Source organism: Phocoena sinus, chromosome 16 (genome assembly GCF_008692025.1).
Source record: "Phocoena sinus isolate mPhoSin1 chromosome 16, mPhoSin1.pri, whole genome shotgun sequence".
Taxonomy (NCBI): Eukaryota; Metazoa; Chordata; class Mammalia; order Artiodactyla; family Phocoenidae; genus Phocoena; species Phocoena sinus.
This window is the reverse complement of record NC_045778.1, coordinates 26,357,059-26,371,274: the sequence shown is the minus strand read 5'-3', so window position 1 is coordinate 26,371,274 and position 14,216 is coordinate 26,357,059. Positions and strand designations below refer to the sequence as shown.

The following is a 14,216-nucleotide window of genomic DNA, read 5'->3' as shown; positions in this document are numbered from 1 at the left end:
AAGTATCTAATTAGATAAGTTTTGACACATGCATAAAGTCCTGAAACTACAGCCACAATCAAGATAAGGAACACATTCATTACTTTCAAAAGTTTTGTTATGTCCATTTGTGATCACTGCCTCACAGCACAACTCCTTCCCAGGCAACCATGAATCTGCTTTCTGTCACTACAGTTTGAATTCTCTAGAATTTAATTTAAATGGAGTTACACAGAATGTACTTTTTGTCTGGCAGCTCATCTTTCACTCAGTATAAATCTTCTGACATTCATCCATGTTGGTGCATGTATAAATACTTCATTTCTTTTATGGACTAATATTCTAGTGTATAGATATACCACAGTTTGCTTATCCCGTCACCAGTTGATGGACACTGAGTTGCTTCTAGACTTTGGATATTACAAATAAGAGTTCCTACAAGCATTTGTGTATGTGTTTATATGTACACATACTTTCATTTCTCTTGTGGGGGGACAACTAGGTCATATGGTGGGTTATATATAACTGTGTAAGAAACTGGAAAACTATTTTTCAAAGTAGTTGTACCATTTTGCATTCTCACCAGCAGTGTATGACAGTTCTAGCAGCTCATGCAAATATCTCGTATGGTCATACTTTTTAATGTTGGACACCTAAATAGTTGTTGCATGTTGTATGGGCTGAAGTTTTGCTTTTTTGGATATGGATATTCAATTGCTATACCATAATTTGTTAAAAAGACTATTATTTACAGAATTGCTACTGAAATTTTTTTAAAGAATCAACAGTTGGTCTATTTCTGTACTATCTCCTCTGTTCCATGGATCTATTTGCCTATCTTTAGGGCACTGCCACACTGTATTGACTACTGTAGCTTTATAAGTCCTGACACCATGTAGTGTAGGTCCTCTGATTTTTTTTTTCAAAGTTGGTTTGACTATTTTAGTCCAGTGTTTTTCCATATTAATTTCAGAATATGCTTGTTGACTTCTAGAAAATGAACAAACAAAAAACCTGTTGGAATTTTAAATTAAATTATGTTGAATCCAAAGACCAATTTGAGACCTGACATCTTCACAATAGAGTTAAAATCCATGCACATGCCCTCTCTCTCCATTTACTTAGTTCTTTAATTATTCTCAACAATGTTTTACAGTGTTCAGTATACAGGTTTTGTATATCTTTTATTAGATTTATCCCAAAGTATGTTATATCTTTTCATAGTAATGGAAATAGTAAATTTAAATTTCAATTTCTGCGTGTTTGCTGCTACTATATAGAAATGCAACTGGTTTTTGTGTGTTTATCTTGTATCCCACAACTTTGCTAAACTCATTTTTATTTGTAATAGCTCTTTGTAGATTTCAAAAGATTTTTCTACAAAGATGATCATGGTGTTTAGTAACAGAGACAGTTTTTCTTCTTCCTTTCTAATCTCAATGATTTTCATACCTTATTAGCACTGACTAGAACCTCCAGTACAATGCTGAGTAAAAGTGGAAAGAGTGAACATCCTTGCTTTGTCCCTGATCTTAGAGGAAAGTATTCAGTTTTTAATCATTAAGTATGATATTAGCTGTACATTTTTTGTGGATGTCCTGTATTGGGTTGAAGAAGTTCCATTCTATTCTTAGTACTCTGAGGGCTTTTTATCAGGAATGCATGTTGGATTCTGACATAGGTTTTTTTCTGTGTCTATTAAGATGGGGATGTTTTTTATTTTTACAAAGGTGAATTATATTGATTGGTAAACCAACCCTACAGTCCTGGTCATGATGAATTATCCTATTACTGGATTGAATTTGCTAAAATCACAGGGGGAAAATGTCAAAATCCAACATCCATTCCAGATAAAAAGCCCTCAGATTACTAAGAATAGAAGGGAATTTCTTTAATCCAATACAAGGCACTGTATGCATATTGGGATAATATTGTTAGGAGGGACAAAAGGAGCCTCACTCTAGACTAATTCTGCCCCAGTGGTGCTCTAAGTACTCTGAAGCTCATGAATTATGAGGTTCTCTACTCTAGCTAGTAGAATAAGAATGGTTACAGGCTCTCTGTGCACTCTGAAGATTATTTGCTAGTATCTTCTCAGGTGGTTCTTTTCCCAGCCTTCATTAGTTTCCTCACAGCTGATCAGTACTCAGCTGAAAGACTTGGGTGGGACTCTGCAAATCTCCTGTGTTCTCTCTCTATGCAGCTCTTTCCTTTTGGGTACTATGAATTGCAAACTCCAGCTGGCTAGCTGTTAGACTTCCTGAACTTCCAGCTCCATCTCTTCAATTCAAAGAGACTGCCAAGCTCTACATGGGTTCTCCTCTGTGCAATGGCCTAGAAATTCTCTTCAAGTGTTAAGTTGGGTTAATCATAGGGCTCATCTCATTTATTTCTTGTCTTACAAGGATCACTGTCCTTCATTATCTGTGAAGAGATAGCCTTGGTGGACAAGTTCTTCTTCTTTTTTTAAAATATACTTTCTGAGGTTATCAGAAAAGCTTTAAAACATCATTAGTAGTACACAATCCTATGAAAAGGAAAGTGGCACTAGGCAGAAAATAAGAGTCAAGTGTGTTTGGTTTTAGCTAAGTGCTGACATTTTGAGAATTTATATTAAGCACAGTAGATTTGTTTTTTTCTTTTTTTTTTTTTTTGTTTTTTCTTTTGAGGGAGAAACGGGGAGAAGGACAAAGCAATCCTGTATGTATTCCCTGAGAAATATATTTCATACTTCATTGCAATTTAGAAATGAAATGTCCCTTGTTTTCCTAGAGAACCGAAGATAGTTTATTATTACTTGAGTATTCAAGGAGAACAATGAAATATGAGATTAAAGAGATAAAGCTCATAATAACATATTTGCTTTTTTATAATCAAATATGGTATCATTTTATTTATCCTCATTAAATTTCATCACTTAATTGGTATTTCCAAACTATTAAAATTGTTTAAAGTCTCATTTTGACATTCAATTTACTTGGTATCTATTAACGTGTTGCATTATTTACATTCTGTGCGTTTGCCTTATCTACAAATACAGCTTTATCTGAATCACTGATAGTTTACTTGAGCAAACACTGAAGCATATCACTAGAAATCTATTAATTTATCGGAGGACTTTTTGAGACTGGTTCAGTAAACTATCAAATATATCTAATTGCCCTGTATCCAATATTTATTATTCTATAATCCATATTATGACAAATCATCTCAAATATACTATACATCTACTGTTTATTGGTCTGCCATAATAGGTACTACATATCTGTTGAATTCATATGAATAGCAATCATACAAAAAAAAGTAAAAAGTTATCCTGACATGACTTGTAATCAGGTAGTAGCTTGTAATTTTACTACTTCCTCTTCTAGGTAGGGAAAAATAATTTCTTTAATAATCTATACAGTACTAAGTTCTAGTCAAACTTTACCAATTTGTAGAATCAATCAATTTTTTAAATTGTGGTAAAATATACATAAAGTAAAATTTTACCACTTTAACAATTTTAAGTGTTAAATTCACTGACATTAAATATATTCACAATGTTGTGCAATCATCACCACTATCCATTTCCAGAACTTTTTTTCATCCCAAATAGAAGCTTTGTACTCATTAAATAACTCCCAACTCCCCTTTTCCCCCAGTGCCTAGTAACCACTATTCTGCTGTCCTTCTTTATGAGTTTTTCTATTCCAGATGCTTCATTTCAGAGGAATCCTTACAGGAAAACCCAATAGGTGTCTGCTTGTATCTGCCTTATTTCACTTAACATAATGTTTTCAAGATTCATTCATATTGTACCATGTAACAGAATTCATTCCTTTTAAAGGCTGAATGATATTCCATTGTATGTATATACCAGATTTTATTTATCTATTCATCTGTTGAAGAACATTTGGTTTGTTTCCAACTTGCGGCTACTGTGAATAATGCTGCTAAACATTGGTGTAAAAGCATTTGAATCCCTGCTTTGAAGGTTTTTTGGTTATACCTAGAAGTGAAATTGCTGGATCATATGGTAATAATTCTCTTTTTAACTTTATGAACAACCACCAAATTGTTTTCCACAGCAGCTGCACCATTTTACATTCCCAGCAGCTATGCACAAGAGTTCCCATTTCTCCACATCCTTTCCAGTACTTTTTATCATTTTTTAATTTTGAAAACAGCCATCCTACTGGGTGTCAAGTAATATCTTACTTTGGTTTCATAAGCATTTCTCTAATGATTACTGATGGTGAGCATCTTTTCACATGCTTATTGGCCCTTTGTATTGATATATCTTCTTTGAAGAAATATTTATTTAAGTCCTTTGACCATTTTTAGATTAGGTTTTTTTTTTTTTTATTATTTATTTTATTTTATTTTATTTTTTTTGGTACGCGGGCCTCTCACTGCTGTGGCCTCTCCCGTTGCGGAGCACAGGCTCCGGACGCGCAGGCCCAGCGGCCATGGCTCACGGGCCCAGCCGCTCCGCGGCACGTGGGATCCTCCCAGACCGGGGCACGAACCCGCGTCCCCTGCATCGGCAGGCAGACTCTCAGCCACTGTGCCACCAGGGAAGCCCATAGATTAGGTTGTTTTCTTCTTGTTGAGATGTATTTGAGTTGTTAAGATATATATTCTGGATACTAACCCCTGAACTGATATATTATTTGCAAATATTTTCTACCATCCATGGGTTGTCTTTTCACTTTCCTGATAGTGTCCTTTGATGCACAAAAGTTTTTAATTTTGATGAAGTCCAGTTACTTTTTCTGTTGACTGTACTTTTGGAGTTTTTTTAAACAATGAAGACCATTTTGATATCATCAGCATTTTCTGCAAACCTAATTATTCTTGGGCCTCTATTCTTTTCTATTCTTCAATGTCTCTGCCAAACTTTTAGCATTGTTCCCTGGTTCTATAAATGCTTTCCATCTTTTTTACATATGTTTTACAAATGTGAGCTCTTATTAAAGAGTTTTCTGTGTGCTCTCCAATGCTTTTTATTTTTGTTAAGACTCCTCCTCATTTTCTTTTTAATTAAGGTTATTTGAGGTTGATGTTAAGGGCTAAGGATGAGGGCAAGGGTTGACTGATAAATGTGATGAAAATGTTTTTTATCCTGCTTGTGGTCACAGTCATATGACAGGTACGCATTTGCAAAAGCTCACAGAAATGTATAAGAAGAGTGAATTTTACTACATGTAAATTATAAACCTGAATAACCTAATCCTTTAAAAGACTAATTTTTTACTGTGTAAGAAATTAGTATATTCTGAAGGAAATACTAAAAATACTGAGTTAGAGTGGTCCAAACTGAGGCAGTTTTACTTAATTCTCAAGTACACAGTTTTTATTTATATATTTCTAAACATATACACAAAGAGAAACCAAAACAACCAGGTACTTTAAAAAAAAAATTACTCACCGTCTCATTTCCAAAGAGTATGTCAACATAAGGCATAACTTTCATCAATGATTCCTTGTAGAACTGACTAATAAATGGTGCAGACAGATTCAAAGTGAAAATTCTGTTGTTTTCAGAAGCATGGTGAGCCACTTTTAAAACTGACTCTGGGGAAACTGTGAGAAAAAAACCCTGGATAAAGAAAAAGGGGAAGGGAAATTAGAAATGCTATCTCCACAGAGTCACTCTCAGTAAGAATAAAAGAAACCTATACAAAATACAAAAGCCTATATAATGTAAACCTTAAAAATACAATTATAAAATGCAAGGCAGAAAAAAGAATTTGATTAGGAGAAAAGTTTATCACATGAGTACTATATGCTTGATATATGCCATTACATTAGAGAATAAGACATTATTTATTTCATATTAGATTTCTATATTCAATACTGAAAGAATTCTAGGAATCTACATAAGAAAAAATATTTGAAAGGTCTCATTCAGGACAATAATTACTTTTAAATCAGACAAATAGTAATGAAGGCAGATTAGATCCTTACAGCTTCTTACAAACAGTTTGGATTCTTATTGTCAGGAAAGCTATATTTAAAAATACTATTTATCTTGAACATTAGTAAGTCTTTTAAAATATACATTTACGCTTTCTAGATGCAAGAAAGTATAAGCAAAGACATGGATGCTTATATGGAAATCTGGTTTGGATGATGTGCAAGGAAATGAAGGAGTACACAAAGGGCAAAAGAAGATAAAAGTTTGAAAGCCCAGCTGAGTTAAGAACACGAAGGGCCTTGAGTGGCAGTTCAGGAGTCTATTAGGTGGAATGGGGATGAGTAAAGGGTAATGAAGTTTTCCTTGAAAGAAAGGAATAACAAGCTTAATAGGAGAATTCAAGGGAAGGTTACTCTGGACAGCAACAGTCAATAAAAGCCTGCTTTCGGCTTTGTAAAAGGAAATCATACTGGGAGTATTACATACTGGACTTAGCAATTGTTTAAGATGTGGGAGACAAAGAAAAAAGAGTCAAAAGATTACTAAGATTTAAAATCTGGTTCTACTATTAATAGAAATAGAAAAATCCAGGAATTCCCTGGTGGTCCAGTGGTTAGGACTCTGTGCTTCCAATGCAGGGGGCACAGGTTTGATCCCTGGTCAGGGAACTAAGATGCCACATGCTGCGTGGCATGGCCAAAAAACAAAAAACAAAGAAAAAAATACAAAAATACAGAACAAGACCTGGCTTAGACGTCAAAGAGAGTGTTTAGTTGTGGTCATAATACATTTGAGGTGTTAAGGGACTTCCAAATATATCAGAAAGCTGGACTCAGGAGAAAGGCCATGGAAGAAGGTGATGGTAAAAGAGGAGTTGTAATTACCAAGAAAGAAAAGGTAGAAAAAGAAGAGGGCAAAGGACAGAATAGAGGAGAACCAAAATCAGGGGACAGAGGAAAGGAAAAAAGTAGAGTACAAGAGGAAGGCACACAAGAAGAACAGAAGCCATGACAGAGAAACCCAACAAGGGAAACTTTAAGAAGATACTTAAAGGCACCGAAGCTATCAATGGGTAGAGAGGAAAGGACTGAGCCAAAATCACAGGATTTGATGGTTAGGAGAAAGTACTTAAGGTATGAAGGTAAAAACAGATAGTTGTTTAAAAAGGAATGGTGAGAAAGTAAGGGTAAAGATAAATTATTTGGGGAGTTTTATCAGTGAATAATAATAGAATCATCTAAAATTCACTGAGCAATTCTTACAATCCAGGCACTATACTAAAAGCTCTATGTATATCAACTTAGTTATCATTTTTTCCTTACATAAACCTATGAGGTGGATACTGTTATTATTCTCTTTTTATGAATAAAGAAGGCAAGATAGGAAAGTTAAGAAAGGTTTCCCAGATCCTACAGCTTATGTGTGATGGAGTTTGAATTCAAGTGACTCCAGAGATAATTACCCTAGTTTTAGTAGATAACAGAGAAGAAAAGAGCAAAAAGATAATTTTAGTGGCAGAAGGGGAGTAGGAGAGTTGTTTTTAAGAACAGGGAAAGTTTAAGCATTTCTGCTCTTCAATGAAGGATCTACTGGAGAAATAGAAGAATGAAAAAGCAAGAGAGGGAGGATAATTAGAGCAAGGAACCAGAGGAAGTAGGGAAATGGGAACGAGAAGAGGAGAAGAGCTACCTTATGTTAGAAATAACCATCAAAGTGTAAAGGAAACTTCTTTTAAAAGTTACAAAAGAGCTATTGAAATATTCACTTGTAACTGAGGGACTAACCACTTCTATCTTGCAAACTCAAAGAGTTTAAAGAGAAACAAGATTTTTTTTCTATTATTTTCAAACTTCAAAATGAATATTAAAAGAACACTAAAAAATTAATTTTCTGGCAGGAGTCATGTGTACTGGGATCCACCTTTGAAGGGTTTCTTGCGCTTACAAATTCTGAAATATTAAGAGAATTTTATACTATAATTGTCTCTTACTAAAGTACTGCTAATGAAATTCTAATAAAAACGTTCTCCTATCACAGTAACATAAAATTTTCTCATCATTTAAAAATTCTAAGCCATTAATTCTTTACCAATATTCAACTGTTCTAAAAGGAAACAAGTCTTAGTCTTAGGTAACATCATTTAATGTTTTCATCTTACTTTTTAAACCAAATACCATGTCACTTGCAAACTATGAGCATCCAAGCTGCTTTGCTATTTATGTCACTTGGAGAATTAAAATGAACAGTTTCTATAGCATCTTGTCTCCATAGTAATATGTATGTACTTGCTTTTTAGTCTTTCATTTAATGAGGAGAGTTTAAAGCTCCCCCCTCTCCCTGTTTCTCCCCAAACTGTTTCAGCATGAAATAAAAACCTCCCAGAGCTAGCATTCTGCCAGCTGTGGATTAACCACAGACAGCCATAGAATGGTTTACATAAATAGTAACCTGGTCAAATAATTAGGCTTCTCACCAACTTCAGACTGAAAATTTGATCTGTGCTAAAATACATCTGATTGTAATTTAAGGTACAGAACAGTATGCCCCAGAGTCTAAATCTGGCCTCATTCCAAATGTGTATGTTGTATGTGTGTTTTACTTTAAAATGCAACACAAGAGAATTGTGATGTGGACAGTAGAACTTCCATATTCTTAATTTTACAAAGAATACACAAAAAACCATCAGCTTTTAACTGAGGCAAATTCACAATTTAAATTAATTCCATTTTTGAATGGTTTCTTGTTTTTCTTTAAGTAAATATTTAAAATTTAAACAATTTAGGATTTGTGCTTAGAGTGCACAGACTTAAAATTGATGCCAACCATAATTTTTCTTTCTAGATTTATATCCTTTGCTAGGCCACATGTTCCAGACCATCACATCACCAAAACAAAACTGTTATAAAAAAATTTTTTTTCAAGTAACAGGTTTGTAATAAAAACAGGCCAATAATTTATAGAGCTGTAGTTTAGAAAAATACTCTATATAATCAACAGAAATCTTGAAATTTTCAAAATAGGGATTTCAGTAGATACAAGTTAGCGCTGCTACTCTTTGGCCCTAGGACCAACGAAAAGCAAAGTAGATTCTAACACTTAGAGATTGGATAATATTAATCAGAATTGAGGGTGAAGTGAGACAATTTTATCCATTAAAATGGAAACTGAAACAGAAAAAAAAGGCAGGAATAGGAGGAAAGGGGAAAGACCAAGACAGAGCCAAAGAACCATTTTTATCACAGCCAGACTTAAAGCTTGGAAATCTCAAGTATGTAGATTTCTCATTCAGCCACGCTGAGGAATTCTCAGGGTAGTTTAAACATGGGGGAATGTAAGTAATTGAAATATTTAAAATACTAAAAGAAAAGACAAGAAACTGTTCATTTCAAATCACATCAAAAACAAAATACCAAAAAAAACCAAAATAACAAAATACCCAGGAATAAACTTAACCAAGGAGGTAAAAGACCTACACTCTGAAAACTATAAAACACTGATGAAGGAAACTGAAGATAATACAAAAAAAAATGGAAAGATAGTCTGTGCTCATGGATTAGAATAATTAAAATCGTCAAAATGTCCATACTACCCAAAGCAATCTATAGATTCATTGCAATCTCTGTCAAACAACCTGCAAGGCATTTTCCACAGAACTAGAACAAATAATCCTAAAATTTATATGGAACTACAAAAGACCCCAAATTGCCAAAGCAATCTTGAGAAAGAAGAAGAGAGCAGGAGGAATCATGAGCCCTGTCTTCAGACTATACTACAAAGCTACAGTCATCAAAACAGTATGGTGCCGGCACAGAAACAGACACATAGATCAATGGAACAGAATACAGGGTCCAGAAAGAAACCCATGCACTTATGGTTAATTAACCTATGACAAAGGAGGCAAGAATATACAGTGGAGAAAAGACAGTCTCTTCAATGAGTGGTGCTGGGAAAACTGGAGAGCTACATGTAAAAGAATGAAATTAGAACATACTCTAACACTGTATACAAAAATAAACTCAAAATAGATTAACCTAAATGTAAGACTGGATACCAAAAAACTACTAGAGAAAAACAAAGGCAGAATACTCTTTGACATAAATCACTGCAATATTTTTTGGATTTGTCTCCTAAAGCAAAGGAAATAAAAGCAGAAGTAAACAAATGGGAATTAACTAAACTTAAAAGCTTTAATACAGCAAAGGAAACCATTGACAAAACGGAAAGACACCTACTGAATGGAAAAAGTTTGGAAATGATATTACTGATATGGCGTTAATATCCAAAATGTTATATAAAGACCTCATACAGCTCAATATCAAAAAAATAAGCAATCCGATTTAAAAAATGGGCAGAAGATGTGAATAGACATTTTTCTAAAGAAGATATGCAGATCTACAGGCACGTGAAAAGATGCTCAATACTGCAAATTATTAGAGAAATGCAAGTCAAAACCACAATGAGATATCACCTCACATCTGTCAATATGGCTATCATCAAAAAGTCTACAAAGAACAAATATTGGCAACGATGTGGAGGGAAGGAAGACTTGTATACTGTTGGTGGGAATGTAAATTAGTACAGCCACTATGGAAAACAGTATGGAGGTTTCTCAAAAAACTAAAAATACAATTACCATATGATCCTGCAATTCCAGAGCTGGATATATATCTGAAGAAAACAAAAACACTAATTTGAAAAGATAAATGCACCCCAATGTTCACAGCAGCATTATTTACAATAGCTAAGATATGAAAGCAACCTAAGTGTCCATCAACTGATGAATGGATAAAGATTACTCAGCCATAAAAAGGAATGAAATTCTGCCATTTGCAACAATGTGGACAGACCAAGTGAGAATTATACTTAGTGAAATAAGTCAGACAGAGAAAGACAAATATTCTGTTATCACTTACATGTGGAATCTAAAAAATAAAACAGAAACAGACTTGCAGATATAAAAACACAACAGTGATTACTGGTGGGTAAATGGAAGCGGGGAGGGTCAAGACAGGGATATGGGATTAAGAGATACAATCTACTATGTATAAAATATATAGAGGGCTTCCCTGGTGGTGCAGTGGTTGAGAGTCCGCCTGTCAATGCAGGGGAAACGGGTTCGTGCCCCTGACCGGGAAGATCCCACATGCCGCGAAGCAGCTGGGCCCGTGAGCCATGGCCGCTGAGCCTCCGCGTCCAGAGCCTGTGCTCCGCAACGGAAGAGGCCACAACAGTGAGAGGCCCGCGTACCGCCAAAAAAACAAATACAAAAACAAAAAACAGGGTCGGCGGGAAGATGGCGGAAGAGTAAGACGTGGAGATCGCCTTCCTCCTCACGGATACACCAGAAATACATCTACACGTGGAACAACTCCTACAGAACACCTACTGAAGGCTGGCAGAAGACCTCAGAGCTCCCAAAAGGCAAGAAACTCCCCACGTACCTGGGTAGGGCAAAAGAAAAAACAGAGACAAAAGAATAAGGACGGCACCTGCACCAGTGGGAGGGAGCTGTGAAGGAGGAAAAGTTTCCACACACTAGGAAGCCCCTCCGCGGGCGGAGACTGCGGGAGGCGGAGGGGGGAGCTTCGGGACCGCGGAGAGGTGCACAGCGACGGGTGTGGAGGGCAAAGCGGGGAGATTCCTGCACAGACGATCGGTGCCGACCGGCACTCACCAACCCGAGAGGCTTGTCTGCTCACCCGCCGGGGCGGGCGGGGCTGCGAGCTGAGGCTCGGGTTTCGGTTTTGGACGGAGCGCAGGGAGAGGACTGGGGTTGGCGGCTTGAGCATAGCCTGAAGGGGTTGGTGCGCCACGACTAGCCGGGAGGGAGTTCGGGGAAAAGCCTGCACCGGCCGAAGAGACAAGAGACTTTTTCTTCCCTCTTTGTTTCCTGGTGCGCGAGGAGAGGGGTTTAAGAGTGCTGCTTAAAGGAACTCCAGAGACGGGCGCGAGCCGCGGCTAAAAGCGCGAACCCCAGAGACGGGCGCGAGCCGCGGCTGAGGGCGCGAGCCCCCGAGACGGGCGCGAGCCGCGGCGGGAAGCGCGAGCCCCAGAGACGGGCGCGAGCCGTGGCTGAAACCGCGGACCCCAGAGACGGGCGCGAGACGCTGGGGCTGCTGCTGCCGCCACCAGGGGGGCTGTGTGCGAGCACAGGTCACTCTCCGCGCCCCTCTTCCGCGGAGCCTGTGCAGGCCGCCACTGCCGGGTTCCCGGGATCCGGGGACAGCTTACCCGGGAGTACACACGGCGGGTCTCAGGCTGGTGCAGCGTCACGCCGGCCTCTGCCGCCGCAGGCCCGCCCCGCACGCAGTGCCCCTCCTTCCCCCATCCCCCAACCCCCGGCCTGAGTGAGCCGGAGCTCCGGAATCAGCGGCTCTTTTAACCCCGTCCTGTCTGAGCAAAAAAACAGACGCCCTCCAGCGATCTGCGCGCAGGGACAGGGCCGGGTACAAAGCTGAGCTCCTGTGAGCTGTGAGAGCAGGGAGGAGAGGGGGAGGCCTCTCCCGGCAGCCGCGGAGGCGGCGGATTGAAGCTCCACAATCAACTTGATGTGCCCTGCAGTGTGGAATACCTGAATAGACAGGGAGTGAGCCCAAATTGAAGAGGGGGAATTTAGGAGCGAGATCTGTGATTTTTTTCCCTTTTCCTCTTTTTGTGAATGTGTGCATGTATGCTTCTGTGTGAGATCTTGTCTGTATACTCTTGCTTCCACCATTTGTCCTAGGGCTCTATCCGTCCATGGTTTTTTTTAAAAAAAAAAAAAAAAAATCTTTTTTTTAATAATTAATTTTAATTGTAATAACTTTATTGAACTTTACCTTCGTTCTTTCTTTCTTTCTTTCCTTCCCTCCTTCCCTCCTTTAGACAGCGAATCACCCCAGGTTGAGGGGGTGGTCTCTGGGAGCAGGATTTATGATTTTTCCCCCTTTGCCTCTCTTTGTGAACGTGTATGTGTATGCTTCTGTGTAAGATTTTCTCTGTATAGCTTTGCTCCCAACAGTTGTCCTAGGGCTCTATCCGTCCATGGTTTTTTAAAAAAAAATTTTTTTTTTCTTAATAATTAATTTTAATTGTAATAACTTTATTGTACTTTACCTTCGTTCTTTCTTTCTTTCTTTCCTTCCTTCCATCCCTCCTTTAGACAGTGAATCACCCCAGGTTGAGGAGGTGGTCTCTGGGAGCAGGATTTATGATTTTTCCCCCTTTGCCTCTCTTTGTGAACGTGTATGTGTATGCTTCTGTGTAAGATTTTCTCTGTATAGCTTTGCTTCCAACATTTGTCCTAGGGCTCTATCCGTCCATGGTTTTTTTTTAAAAAAAATTTTTTTTTCTTAATAATTAATTTTAATTGTAATAACTTTATTGTACTTTACCTTCGTTCTTTCTTTCTTTCCTTCCTTCCTTCCCTCCTTTAGACAGCGAATCACCCCAGGTTGAGGAGGTGGTCTCTGGGAGCAGGATTTATGATTTTTCCCCCTTTGCCTCTCTTTGTGAACACGTATGTGTATGCTTCTGTGTAAGATTTTCTCTGTATAGCTTTGTTTCCAACATTTGTCCTAGGGTTCTATCTGTTTTTTTTTTTTTCTTTTCTTTCTTTCTAAATATTTTTTAGTACAATAACTATATTATACTTTATTTTATTTTTACTGTATCTTCTTTCTTTCTGTCTTTTTTCCTTCTTTCCCTCCTTCCTTCCTCCCTTCCTCCCTCCCTCCCTCCCTCCTTTCTTTCCTTCTTTGCTTCTTTCTTCCTTCCTTCCTTTCCTCCTTTCCTTCTTTCTTTCCTCAAACTTCTACTAATTCTCTCTACATTTTCTCCTTCTTTCCCTCCTACCTTCCTTCCTTCCTCCCTCCCTCCCTTTCTTTCCTTCTTTGCTTCTTTCTTCCTTCCTTCCTTTCCTCCTTTCCTTCTCTCTTTCATCAAACTTCTACTAATTCTCTCTACATTTTCTCCTTCTTTCCCTCCTTCTTTCCTTCCTTCCTCCCTCCCTCCCTCCCTCCCTCCTTTCTTTGCTTCTTTCTTCCTTCCTTCCTTTCCTCCTTTCCCTCTTTCTTTCCTCATACTTCTACTAATTCTCTCTACATTTTCTCCTTCTTTCCCTCCTTCCTTCCTTCCTTCCTCCCTCCCTCCCTCCTTTCTTTCCTTCTTTGCTTCTTTCTTCCTTCCTTCCTTTCCTCCTTTCCTTCTTTCTTTCCTCATACTTCTAATAATTCTCTCTACTTTTCCTCCCTTTTATTCTGAGCCGTGTGGATGAAAGGCTCTTGGTGCTCCAGCCCAGGAGGCAGGGCTCTGCCTCTGAGGTAGGAGAGCCAACTTCAGGACACTGATCAACAAG

General features: G+C 37.9%; 1 protein-coding gene across 5 annotated transcripts in view; it reads right to left on the bottom strand.

Moving 5' to 3' along the window:
• ADK (adenosine kinase) overlaps positions 1-14,216 on the bottom strand; it is a 502,519-nt gene that overhangs the window by 143,079 nt on the left and 345,224 nt on the right. For all 5 annotated transcript variants that reach the window (XM_032608840.1, XM_032608839.1, XM_032608837.1 and 2 more), the window contains one exon: positions 5,393-5,563. In XM_032608840.1, the coding sequence (XP_032464731.1) occupies positions 5,393-5,563 (171 nt within the window). The remainder of the gene's footprint in view (positions 1-5,392; positions 5,564-14,216) is intronic.